The following is a 13,458-nucleotide window of genomic DNA, read 5'->3' as shown; positions in this document are numbered from 1 at the left end:
TAATGTTTATTTATTTATGAAGGAGAGAGAGAGACAGAGTGCAAGCAAGGGAGGGGCAGAGAGAGAGGAAGACACAGAATCTGAAGCAGGCTCCGGGCTCTGAGCTGTCAGCACAGAGCCGGACGTGGGGCTCGAACTCACAAACCTCGAGATCGTGACCTGAACCGAAGTCGGATGCTCACCTGGGTGCCCCATGACAGTGTATTTTATTACTGCCCTTTTCCAGACAAGGAAACTGAGGCTCCAAAGCACGGAGTGGCTTGCCCAGATCGCACACGGTCAGTATGAGGTAGGGCCAGGATTCACAGCCACATCTGTCTGACTCTAGAACCCACATTCTCTACCACATCCAATTCTGCCTCTCCCTGGGTTGTTCCCAACTCTGCCTAGGTAGAAGTGTGACTTTTCTGAAAATAGCCTGGATTTGACCCTTCTGCCCCCTCCAGAAATCTCCCCACCCCCGTCCTTACCAATCACTTTCTCGCTGAGCTCCCATTCTGGGTCCCAGGCCTGGGGCCAGGTTCCCAGCCTGTGCCTCACGGAGCACCTGCCCTCTGAGATGCTCCTTCACGAAGGGGTTCCCTGCTCACAAAGTTTGGGAACTCTGCGTTCTTTCCTACACTTTGGCCATCTCGAGGGACACCGACACAGGAACGTTTCTGAGCAGGCCTCCAGTAAAGTCGCCTGCCCAACTCTATCGAATCCAGCATTCCTCAAGATACTTGAGAAAGGAGCCCATTTGTTTTTGTGAGAAAATCTTTTAACATTTCACAAGACTGCTGTTTCTCAGAACACGCTTTGCAAATACTGCGGCAGAGCCTGGCCCCTGAGCTGACCATAAATGGTCTCTATAATTTGAATTTGTCACTCATGCCCGCCCCCGCCCCCCCCCTCCCCTCCCCTCAAGCCCGGTTGGAATTCTTATGGCCTCCATACACTCCCTCACATTCCTGCCCACGCACTCCTGCTTCAGCAGGAGAAGACTTCTGTGCAGGGCCCGTAGCTGGAGCCCCATAAATGCTCATGTCCCTTCCTCTGTTACTGTGCACGCACGCATTTTACGTTTTGTCATCAGTGCATGTGTGCAGTTCCACGTTCGCTTTTCTTGCCTACTGGTCTCCTCCTAAACACAGTTCTGCGTGTCCAGCAAAGGCCAGCGCTACTTAAAAATGGCTCCGTGGATCGGTGCCAGTCCCCAGACTGTGTATGACCGGTCTGAGATAAGAAACGCGCACAGAGTGTAAATCAACCGTACTGGTGAGCCCTCTGTTTAACTCAGCTGACGATCTTTTCCTGCCATACTTGCTCCGTATCGCAAGCAGCACACGGATGTGCATACCATTCACCTGCTCCTTGCTGCAAATGTCACCCGTTAGGAATCTGTGGGCCAGCTTCTTTGCACGGCACTAGTATTGGCTTTGCACACGACACTTGTGATAACGATTTGGTATTGTGTCTCATCAACACGCCACAGTTCATCAACCCTGTCCTGTCGGTGGATATTCGGGCTGTTTCCACGTCGTTGTGATTAATAAAGCATTGCCGTGAACGCATACGTATGCATCCGTGTGTTTGCTTCTCCAGTTCCCTCAGTGTTTAAGGGCCACGAATCTGAGGCCAGAAAGGTGGAGTGGCCTCTGAGGGGTCATGAATGGCAGAGGCAGGCCTCCCACCCTGGCCTCCTGACCCGAGGCCCCTTGTTCCTTCCTCCAGCCCGCGCTTCCCTTCCCACTGGGCAGATTTTCCGTCCCTTTCATGCTTTTCTTTGCTAGGTTATGAGGTTTCTGCAGTGTTCCCACATGTTGTCTTTTGGAGCTTGAGAGAAATCCTTTTGGAATGTCCTGTGCCTTCTCCCTCCGAGTTCCCGGCTTTGTTCAATTGTTCACGATAAATTCCTGCCCTGTTGGGAGGGGCCCAGGAGGCTGTTAAGTTTGCCAAAAATGGTGGTACCAACTCAGGCATGGCTCATGTCTGAGGCTCTTTGCTTCTACTGAGATTTCAACTGAAAAGAGGGCGACGTGCATGCAGTTGGGGTGAGGACAGGGTACCCCCACTCCTAGTTTTCTGCTTTGTGTGTAGAGTAAGCAGAACCAGCCGTGTGCAGACAGAAAAGACAGTGAGGGGTAAGGTGGGCCTCGGGAATGGGGTTGGGGGGCGTGGTGGGCTAAGGTTTAGAGACTTAGGTTCAGAAACGAGGAAAGGCTGGTGGGACAGGGAGGGTTGGGAATAGGATGATGTGTCGCTCCAACGTGCGCCTGGTCAATACAAAAAGTGGCATTTACTTTCTAGAATCATAGAACGGTGATATCACATTATTTGTTTGAAAAGGGCTATGTCAGATTTTGTTAATATACAAAAATAATTCTAATGTCATGCACCTATCCCCGGTGTTACCCAATGATGCAGGGACCGGTGAATTGGGCAACTGAGACCACAGGTGACCTCCGAGGAAATTTCTCTCTGTTTCCTGTTTCCCAGAAAGAGCATATTTCAGGTTAACACAGCCCTGTTCAGAACACTGGTGTTGAGGCGCGTCCCAGACCCCTAGAGTTAAACACCATCTTGCTTTGTCTAGTTTACTGCATATTTTGGATACCAAGATTTACCCCTCTTTCTCTTGGGATCTATTCAATAAATACGAAGGAAAACCCCCTGCAATTTGGATGGAAAGGGCATTGGCTGAGGGTCAGAGCGCTGGGTTGGAATCCCAGCTCTGCTCCTTTCCAGCTGCAGGAGCTTAGGGATGGCACTTTTTCTCTCTGAGCCTCAGTTTCCCCCTCTGCAAAATGAGGTACTAAAACTTAGCCTCATTGAGAGTACAGAGGGCCGAGACCCTATGTTTCAGGCATCGGACACATGCCTGGAACAGTGTGGGTGCTCAATAAATGTTGAGGTTACTTCTACAGGCGTGAAGGGCTTTCCCTGACCCCCCCCAAACCCCCCCCCCCCCCGCCCAGCTGTGGTGACACCTAGCTTCTTCCGTATACAAGCTGGGCAGCACACCAGGCTGTGGCATTGTTCTATAGCCAGCATGCTGCTTCCTGTTTACATAGACCTTGCAGATCCATGGCTTGAACAGTGGACACAGAGGACTTCCTGTGGTCTCTGCTTGGCCACATGGAACAGCCAGCCTTCTCTAGCTAAGAGCCTTATTTTCTCTGCACTTGGGCTAAGTGCCTGGTGAAAAGGGATTCATGAGCAGTAAGTATCCGAGCAGCAGTCGGGCCAGGCACAGAGATCCTGTCCCTTTAACATATAATCCAACCCGCCACCAGTGGTCAAACTTCATTTGAGCACCTACTATGTATTGGGCTCTGTAATGATATTTGCCTTTCATTGGGCATCCACTGTGTACGTTTGCAGGGCACCTACTATCTGCAAGATGTCATAATCATGAAGATAATTGTTATTATGATTGAACACCTACTGTGCACATAATACTCTATAATGACAACGCCAACCAGTTTTTGAAGAGCCGCTGTGTTGTATGCACTGTAATCATCTTTATCATAATCATTTATGCCTGACCTCTCTGTGCCTCAGTTTCCTCATCCATACAATAGGGACAATAGTAACTTCCTTGAAGGACTGATATGGGGATTAAATGAGTTATTATGTATAAAGCTCTTAAAACAATGCCTGGTATATAGCTAAGACCTTAATAAATGTTGGGCATAATTAATAGTTATTGAACATCCATTGCATATAAGACACTCTATTCTCCAGACAATAGTAATTACCATTGCTGAGCGCCTATTGGGCACACTGATCTGTAATCGATATTAATAACTGAGCCCCTATTGGGGTGCCTGGGCGGCTCAGTCGGTTGAGCATCCGACTTCAGCTCAGGTCATGATCTCATGGTTTGTGAGTTCGAGCACCGCGCTGGGCTCTGTGCTGACAGCTCAGAGCCTGGAGCCTGCTTCGGATTCTGTGTCTCCCTCTCTCTCTGCCCCTAACCCACTCGCATTCTGTCTCTGTCTCTGTCAAAAATAAACATTAAAAAAAATAAAAAATAAAAAATAACTGAGCCCCTATTGTGAGCCAGAACTGGTCTAGACACTGGAGGCCTCAAGGGCAGTGTCGTAGGCAAGGGTCTTACATTCTGCTTAGGGGAAATTAAACCAATTTGGAGTCAGGCATCTCCAGGAGAGTCAGGGGCAAATCTTATGCAAATATGGACCTAGGGCAGGAAGGGGATGGCTTTGAGTGGCCAGACAGAGGATTTGGGAATCAGGACATCTTGAACTATCTCGAGTTGTGCCAAAATGGATTCTAATAAGCTGTATTCCTACAAATGTCCACCTGGGGAATGGGTCACTGGACAATTGAGTCTTCTCCCTCAGGAGGGAAGGGATCCCAGAGACAAGGAAAGGAGTGTGCTGGACTGCTGAGCTTTAGACCCAGGGAGGATATCCCTTGTTCCTCAGAGATGAAATAGAAGTGGGGGTGAATTCAGTAAACTGGGGTCTGGTACGCCCTTCCCTCCTCCTATCCTTCCCCCTATCCCGACACCATCATGGTGCCCTCATGATAGGGATATTCAGGCTTGGCCATTCTCTGTTTGGCCATGCAGCTAGGTAGGCCAGAGCAGGCCACTCCCTCCAAGAGTCATGGAATCTTGTAGAACTGCAGGTTCTGCATTATTTTAAGGTCAGCCCCATTCCACACGCTGACCTGCCACTGGCCCTTGTATTTCCAAGGAGACAGGAAAGCTCCAGCAAGAAGGGCCTGGGCCTGAAGTTCAGAGTCACACAGAAATGGTCCCAAGGCCAAAAATGGGAAGTTGGCTCAGAACTCTGGAGGCCTGAGTTGAGGGGCAAGTGGGGGGAGGGGGGCACTCTCAATTCTCAGCCCAGGCCTGGCTTGGGACTAGGAAGACAGATTTGGAAATATCAGAATCGGGGGCCTTTAGGGGCCATCGAAGCTACCCTAATCATTTACAGAAGGGGAAACAGGTCTGGGGAGACAAAGTGATGTACCCAAAGTCCCAGGGCAGGCTAGTGGCAGAACAAGGCTGGAATCCCAGTCTCTACGATCCCTCAGTCCCTGGATGCCTTGTGGGGTCTCACTTCTCAGCACTCAAATCAGTTGAGTCTCTGAAGGTTTGGAGGGAGCCCTTGGTGGCTCGGGGAACATTTTCTCGGACATTTCCAGCAAGAAACTTGGGGCCTCCTCATTCTGACCCTCCAGCCCTCATCTGGTCTGGACAGAACCACTCTTCAGAGATTTCCTAGGAAGGGCATTCCCTCCAGTGGCAACGATCTCGGATTGCCTCTCCCACTAGCCATCAGAAAGTTTTCCTCTACATCCACCCTAAGCCCCGGTCATTAAAAACCCATCCTGAAGAGAATATAGACTCCACGATAAGTGCTCGGTGAAGTCTTGCTATTGCTGTCACCACCACCACCACCATCCAGTCAGCGTCGTCATTAGTATTTCTGTGCACATTGGGCAGTGGTAAAATCAACATCCACAACAATCCTGAAACCAGAAGAGCATGAATAGGGATCAGGAATGAATAGCTAGTCTATTTCTCTTCCCATGGGGAAACCCCCCAGGGATCCATTCAGGATATAAACCAGAGATTCCAAACTGTGGCCTGTGGGCTTCACATTCCACCTGCAAGTATTTTTCTTGGGCCCACCGAGCACTAGGACATTTCTGAATTTGTTGTTAGCATATAAACATGAGATTCCTGGCTTTTTTTTTTTTTTTTTGGAAAAAGCAACAACCCGTCTGAGAGCTCGGTTTAGACCGGGTATTTCCTCTCCCCTCGGCCAGTTCACCTGTTAACTTGCACCTTCCCGGCCCTGGAGGTCCTTGAGTTTATAACCCCCAATCCCAATGACTGTTCCGCCCCCTCCCCTCCAACAGAGCCTCAGAAGAAGCATTTTGCCACAGACCATTTTTTTTCTACCGCTGCAGCCCGATGCACCTGTACCCATTTCGCGGTCGATGTTACCACCAGCTACAGGGTTTGGAGGTGGGCTCGGGGGCTCTCCAGCCCGAGCGGATTGCCTCCCAGAACTTGGGCAGGTGACCCAAGGAAAAGATCCCATTGCCGAACAAGGGGAGCTCAGGCAGCTTCGTCCCCGGCCTCTGCGGCCGCACGGGTGTAAGGCTCCGTCTCTGAAGCCGGGGTGGGGATCTGGCGTTGGCAGGCCCATCCATACACTGCAAAGCGTTGACGCCCCCGGTTGACGGCACCATGCAGGTGCTGGCGTAGTCGTCGGAGGCAGCCACGCCGGTGACGGGGTTGGAGTAACTACGGGGGAAGGTGTGGTCTGGGTGGTCCAGGTGGATGGAGGTGGCCGCACGCTCCAGGCAGTTGGCTGCAAGCCTGGGCAGGCTCAGTGACGATTTGGAGCAGAAGGCACTGGTGGATCTGTCAAGGTAGTTGATGCCTTTGATGAGTTGGTCCAGGAAGGTGGGGCTGCAGGGGCCTGAGGGACGTTCTGTACAGAGCAGGTAGCGGGGGCCGCCGTGGTAAGCGGGTTTTCTGGCCACCTTGGGGTGGTTCGCTAGGTGGCTTGTCTCTACGAACTTGGAGTTGTAGGGGCGGCCCATGCAGATTTTCCTCACTGGGAGTCTGAAGAAGCTGGGGCTGTCGGGCTGCTCCGAGGAGGGGCTGCAGCTGCTGGTCTCAGAGCCGCTCGGGGTGCGGGGGCGTTTGACACCATCAGCCCCGCTCACACCGGGGCCGTGGGGCCAGCCTGGAGCCTGGGCCGAAAAGGATACGTTGTTGGGATGGTTCAAGCGGCTGTGGATGTTGGAACGGCTCACCGGACGTCCGGACATCGTCCCGGCTGGGCAGATACAGCTTCGTGGCGCCCACCTGCCGTGAGCTCACCTGGAGGCTGGCTACCAGGCCTGGTGAAGACAGTTGGGTCAGCTCCTCTTGGCTGCCTGCCCCCTCCCTGCACGCTTTCTCCCCGTGGGTTCCCTCTGGCTCCGGAGAGCCAACAGCACCCTTCTCCTACTCCTCAACCTCCTCCTAGGCCCTGGGGATTTTCAAACTGGAAAACAGACACCTTATTCTTCAGAAAGCAAGAGACGAGGCGGAAGGGGCGCCTGGGTGGCTCAGTCGGTTAAGCGTCCGACTTCAGCTCAGGTCACGATCTCACGGACCGTGAGTTGGAGCCCCGCGTCGGGCTCTGGGCTGATGGCTCGGAGTCTGGAGCCTGCTTCCGGTTCTGTGTCTCCCTCTCTCTCTGCCCTTCCCCCGTTCGTGCTCTGTCTCTCTCTGTCTCAAAAATAAAGTTAAAAAAAAAAAAAAAAGAGAGACAAGGCGGAAGGCAGGACCCTGAGAACAACTCAAGGCCAGAGGACCCTTAGGAAAAGTGGGGCGGTCTCCTTGATCCTTTGGCTCTGGCCCATATTTTGAAATTCCCATTTGCCTTTGGAGCAAGGACTCCAGAAGACCACAAAAGCCAAGGACTGAATCTCTAATGGGGAAATCCCAAGCACGGAGAGATACCTCCTTTCCAGAGTGTAATCATCCACTCTGCAATGCACCTGTTAGTAAAAAAAAATGCATCTTAGGAGTGATGCAATGCTATAGGTACTCTCTCCGTGCCTGGCCCCTTGCTTATGTCTCACATGTAATTCTTGCTACAAATCAAGGAGATGGTCACTATTCCACTCCTGGTTGATGGATGGAGAAACTCAGTCCCAGACAGATGACGTGACTCGTCTCAGATTACAGGGGTTGGAAGTGGTGGGGGCCGAGGTACTGTCTTGGTCGTGTCTGATGACCCCTGAAAGACAATGCTATGTTGTTGGGGTGACTTTGGCCCTCCCTCGCAGTCTCCTGAGAAAGAGTTCTCACCACATCTGCTCTGCCTGCTGGATGGGGGCACAACTGGGGAGAACCAGAGAGACAGGGGTGCTTGCTAACCCCGTACCTAAGTTGATCCTGACTTTAGGAATCCCAAATGAGAGGGGGGAAGGTCATATGACAAGACTACTGATAGGGCTGGACTTGTAAGGTCACAGCCTTCCAGGATTTTCAGTCTTGACCCTCTCGGGTAGTAGAAGGTCTCCTCATCCACTCCACAGGAGGAGGGGAATTGGGATTCCTACTCCTTGTGGTCCAAATGTGGGCACTTCGCCGAGACCTAGACCTGACCAGGCCGAGGAAATGCCCAGTCCATTTAACCCCACCTCCTGTCCCGGCCAAGGGCAGTGTAGTCCTCCCTTCCTCATGTCCATTGTCCATCGGTTCCCCAATACTCTCCTTCCCCAGCTAGAAGGCAGGTTCTGATTCCTCTCCCCCAGTACTGCCAGTTTGATGCTAATTTTCCACTTCCGTCTAGTGAGAACAGAGCAATATTTGGGCCTGTCCCACCCAGAAAACAGCTGCCTGCCCCTCTTCCAGCCCATGGCCCTCAGCTGCCCTTGTCCTTTGGGTCTGAATCGCGTGGAATGCACAGACCCTTGCCTCTTCCCTTCCGGGTCCAACCCCACCCTGTCTCCTCCTCCAGAAATACAGGAGGCGACTGAGGACTGACCCCCACAGAGCCCCACCCTTCCCTTCCTGGCTGGCTAAGCCCTATCTGCCATGAGGGCCCTCTGCCAGGCTCACTCTGTCTTTAGGAGGTAGATGACTTAGCCCTCCTGTTGCTCTCCACTGGGGATACCCTCATGTCGCCACTCCAGACTGCTGGCCGTGTCATAGAATCATGGAATCTTACAGCTGGGAGGGGCCTCCAGAGGCCATCCTGGCCAGGCCCCTGCCTTAGGGCCCGCGCCGCTTTAAGCCCTCCAGGACAGATGGGCCCTATTTTTAAAATGAGACTGGGGTGGATGTTTTCCAGTGTTCCTTGTTGTTTTCCTAGTGTTTAATTATGCTGAGAGTCAGGGAGTTCTCAGCTGCCCCTGATATAACTCCCATCGGCCGTGATCAGCATCAATCACTTCTCTTTCTTCACTGGCTCAGCAAACATTTATTGAGTCTCCCCAGAGTGTTGTTCCCTTCCAGTGACCCATTCTTGAGCCTAACTGTCTTTCCTGCCCCGCGGCAGTCAGCGATCCAGTGTCGAGTACCTGAGGAGAGCTGGCCAGAACCTGAGATTCTTCAGCCAGCAAATCTCAGAACCTGTGTGCCCCCGACCGAGCCCTGGTCCTTAGGGGGCATCCAGTACATATTTGCTAAGGAAAGGCTCCATCCATCATTGTTTTCTCTCAAACATTGAAAATACAGTTTTAGGGGCGCCTGGGTGGCTCAGTCGGTTGGGCGTCCGACTTCGGCTCAGGTCACGATCTCGCGGTCCGTGAGTTCGAGCCCCGCGTCGGGCTCTGGGCTGATGGCTCAGAGCCTGGAGCCTGCTTCCGATTCTGTGTCTCCCTCTCTCTCTGCCCCTCCCCTGTTCATGCTCTGTCTCTCTCTGTCTCAAAAATAAATAAAACGTTAAAAAAAAATTAAAAAAAAAAAAAAAAAAAAAAAAGAAAATACAGTTTTACTTTAGATTTTGAAAAATTTTCAAACTTACTGAAAACTCACAAGACAACGAACTCCCAAGTAGTCTTCATCCAAATCCACAATTTATTAACGCTTTTGCCACGTTTATCACCACACACACACACACACACACACACACACTCTGATTATTATTATTTGGAGAGGAAGTCGCAGACAGCACTATCTTTTCCCCTTGAACACGTGGGCGTGTATCGCCCACGTGCCAGGTGAACGGGGACATTTTCTTTTCTTTTTCTTTTAATTCAAATTTCAGATATGTATTAATCAGTGTAAACCCTAACACAAAACACTGATGTGAGTTCAGAGGAGAAATATTTCCTGGATAAGTGGAAAATTTTGTACGGAGGGCTTCTGGGAGACCTTCATTCTAAGCGGCTTGAGAGCGAGACATTTCATTTACAAGTCTGGAACTTTCTTCCTTCATTTTGCTGTAATCTACAATTGGTGAGTAGAGCTCATGTTGATCATTGGGACCCAGTCAGTTCTGGGTTATTCTTCCTACCTTAACTGACATCTGGATTGGACCATGTCAGGGGCTGCTGTCGTACCTCCTGCTCCAATAAATACGAAGAGGGGGATCGAGCTTGGATGCTTCTTGGCCTGACCGAGGATCTGTTGTAACATGGCTGTGGCAGAGGCCTCCGGTCCAGGAGAAGGAAAGATCAAATCTACAAGGCCTGGCACTAAGTAGTCCCTACCCCAAGGATGAACAGATATCCCGGACATTTTCTTACGCATCCACACTACGATGACCCAAGTACAGGACATTCGGCAACGGTGGAGTCTGATCATGTAATGTACATTTCACCGACTGCCCCTCCGATGTTCCTCTTGGCAACTCTTCGGGCGCTGGAACCAACCCAGGAGCAAGCATGGCTTTTCGTTCTCAGGAGTCTTCGGTTTCCTTCAGCTGGGAACAATTCTTCAGCCTTTGTCTTTTGTGAGATGGACATTTTTTTTTAAGTGAATTAATTTATTCTGAGAGAAAGAGAGCCTGCAATCAGGGGAGGAGTGGAGAGAGGGAGAGAGAGAGAATCCCAAGCAGACTCCAAACTGTCAGTGCAGAGCCCGAGGCAGGGCTTGATCCCATGAAACGTGAGATCATGACGCCAGCCAAAGTCAAGAGATGGACGTTAACCAACCGAGCCACCCAGGCACCCCTATGAGATGGTCGTTTTTGAAGAGCTCAGCCACGTTGTTCCGGAGAAGGTTCTTAGTCTGATGTTTCTGAAGGATCAGACCCAGGATTATAAAGCGCTATAACACGGAAGCGTCTGTGGGCCCTCCTTAGCCGGCAGCCACTGAGGGTGAAAGGCCTTTTTGCCCTGGGGTGGGGTAGTTATAGATGCTGAAACAGGGAGCCCAGAGGAGGGATCAGAGGGCCCTCCAAAAAAGGAGGAAGAGGGGTGTGGGGGAACTCAGTGGACCAGGGAAGCAGCAGTATCAGCAGTTTCCTTGTGGGGCCTCGGCCTGGCCTGGTTCTGCTCTGGGCTGGGGGCCGGGCAGGCGGGCAGCCAGCCAGCGAGAGGGCTGGGACTCTGTGCCGCTTGTCCTGAAGGTACCCAGGCATCGAGATCACTGGCCATTTCTGGCCTGGGCACCAAGAGCCTCTGGAAATAGCTCGAGGACAATTATTTTAGGAGGAATGTGCTATTCGTCCATCCTACCAGAAAGCCAGGCTGTGTCCCAGAAGATCGAGAATGCCCCTCTCTGGCCTCCCCAACTCCAGGGGATCTCTAGGTACTCTGGGGACCATAGAGGCCTTCAGAACCAGAAGGGGCAGGGAGCCAGAAGTGGGGTCGAGAGACTATAAGCCCTTTCCCCGGGTCGGGGGAGAGGAGGTTCTGTCCTCAGATCCCGGGCTCTCAGGGCCCCGTCTTGAGTCAGTCCAGCTGGTTAGGGTCCAGCTGACTCCAAGCATGAGGACATGCAAGGAGAAAGGTATGCAGAAGCTGCCTGCCCTACCTCTTGTCCAGCTCCATCCCCAAGAAACTGACATGGGTGGAGTACCTACCACGCGCCAGGACCTTCTACCCTCTCATTGAATCCTCACAGCGCCCGTAAGAGGTAGGTACGTATTTTGTCTGCCAGATGGGGTAATTGAGACTCAGAGAGAGCAACAGACTTACCCAAGCTCACCCAGCAGTCAGAATTAGAACCCAGTGTTCCGACTCCATCCAGAGGGGGCCACTCTTCTCACCCAGTGAGGACTCAGTAAGTGACCCCGTGAACCGAGCAGCACTGGGAGGCGTCTAGCCTGGAGACATGGATAGGTGGGCAGCTGTAGCCCTGTCTTCCACCAAACCCCATCCTCCACCGCCCAGCCAAGCCCAGCTGCCTCTCCCTCCCTAGCACTGCAAGGATGGATGCCAGAGTCTCAGAATGTCCTGGGTGGGTGCCCTGCAGAGTCTCCAGCCACAGCAGCCCCCTCCCTTGCCCAACCGGGGCCAGCTCCAACCGTTGGCTCCTCAGCTCCGTTGCCACACCAGCCGGGCTTTCGATCATTCCTTGCCCCTCCCTCTCCTTCTCATCCCCCCCCAACTCCCCCACGCCCCAGCAGTTCTACCTGTAACCTTGTCCCCTCTTGTGCCCCCACCGGGTCCAGCAGGGGCCCTTTCTCTACCCCAGGCGTGAGGAGTTTGAGGGCATCCCGTTCCTCTGGGCTCCCCCAGAATGGAGGGAATAGCCTCCTTCTCCGGAGACCTTAGGACCCTGCCTCATTAGCACATATGCTGCTAGTTAACCACCCCCTATTCCTGCCCCCCCCCAACCCCGTGCTATGTTACTCCCTTCCCCTGGGGCCAGAGATGGTAGGAGGGGTGTTCCCTTGTCCTTTCAGCAGCTGGTTCCGGAAGTACCAAAGATAAGGAGCAAGCTGACTTCGGCAGCCGCAACTGTGAGACCGCCCCCCCCCCCCCCCCATCAGTTCAGGAGACAGCTAGAGCCAAGCCACTTGGAACTTTCTCGGCTGTCCCACCCTGGCTGGAGGACATCTGTGCCCAGCCTCGGGCGACTATTACTGGTGTGACTCACCTGAGCCCTTACCTGTCACGGGGCCAGCCTGTCTGCAGGGCTGAAAATCCCTCCTGGGCTGCGTTCTGGCCCTCCCCTGGCTGCAGCCTCTTACCCACCCAAGCACCCTGAGTCACACACCCTCATGCCCCAACACCCTCGAGGATAAGGGCCCTCTGCTCGCAGGCTGCCAAAACAGCCTTCCCCAAGCCCACACGAGGCAGGTACAAGCCGGGACAGATGTGAGCTCAGGAGCACTGGGGCAGGCGTGGCTTGGCAAGAGCCCCAGCCAGCAAGAACTTTCCGCCTGCCAAGCCACCTCGGGGATTGTGGGGTAGAACAGCCAATAGTGGCAGGGCACAGGGCTCCTATCTTCATGGGGCCTGGGAAATTCCCTCGCCCCATGGCGGCGGGGGGGGGGGGGGGGGGACAATGGTTTATCTACAACCTTGCTGAGGGAAGACACAGGAAGTAGGACAGCAGGTAACTGGTTCTTGCTGTGACCTTGGGTAAGTAAGTGGTTGAACTTCTGCAAACCTCAACCTCCTGTTCTGTAAAAGGGGCAAGGAGGGTACCCAGTGATCATTGCAGACTGACTGGCTCATAGCGATAGCTAATGTTTACGAAATCCTCCCTATGTTACAGGCACGGGGGCCCGGCAGCAGCGAGCCGGAGGCAGCCGATTGTTAAATACTCTGGAATTTGGTGACCAGGTTGTTAAACCACTGGTGGCTTGAAATCAGCCATGGTGGGGATATTTACACCACAGGAATTGGCAAAGCAGCAAATCAGATGTTTTCGTTTGTTTGGTTTTCTTTTCTGAGACCCAGCTCACCAGCATTCCACTGCAACCCTGCGACTCCGGCCACGTGACTTAGCCTTTTTGAACTTCTGTTTCCTTTTCCAAAAAAACATAATAATAGTGGCCAATAGGTGCCCAATGCCTCCTGTGTCCTGGCTGC

General features: G+C 52.7%; 1 protein-coding gene and 1 pseudogene across 2 annotated transcripts; both read right to left on the bottom strand.

Moving 5' to 3' along the window:
* Positions 1-5,893: 5,893 nt before the first annotated feature.
* LOC131505322 (uncharacterized) lies at positions 5,894-8,674 on the bottom strand. 2 transcript variants are annotated; one of them, XM_058718717.1, is made up of 2 exons: positions 8,588-8,674; positions 5,894-6,873 (listed from the first exon to the last, which is right to left on the bottom strand). In XM_058718717.1, exon 2 carries the CDS (start codon positions 6,799-6,801, stop codon positions 5,962-5,964), a length of 840 nt encoding a protein of 279 aa, XP_058574700.1. In that variant the 5' UTR covers positions 6,802-6,873; positions 8,588-8,674; the 3' UTR covers positions 5,894-5,961. The 2 variants fall into 2 exon arrangements, with proteins under 2 accessions (XP_058574700.1, XP_058574701.1); XM_058718718.1 differs by lacking the exon at positions 8,588-8,674 and adding an exon at positions 7,481-7,499.
* Positions 8,675-9,533: 859 nt separating this feature from the next.
* LOC131493654 (cytochrome c oxidase subunit NDUFA4-like) lies at positions 9,534-11,978 on the bottom strand (annotated as a pseudogene).
* Between the last annotated feature and the right edge of the window lie 1,480 nt (positions 11,979-13,458).

Source organism: Neofelis nebulosa, chromosome 2 (genome assembly GCF_028018385.1).
Source record: "Neofelis nebulosa isolate mNeoNeb1 chromosome 2, mNeoNeb1.pri, whole genome shotgun sequence".
Classification (NCBI taxonomy): Eukaryota; Metazoa; Chordata; class Mammalia; order Carnivora; family Felidae; genus Neofelis; species Neofelis nebulosa.
The sequence above is the reverse complement of the archived record's forward strand: the minus strand, read 5'-3'. Positions and strand labels throughout refer to the sequence as shown.

Coding starts and splice junctions, on each gene's coding strand:
- LOC131505322 (XM_058718717.1), bottom strand. CDS start 6,801: ATGTCCGGACGTCCGGTGAGCCGTTCCAACATCCACAGCCGCTTGAAC.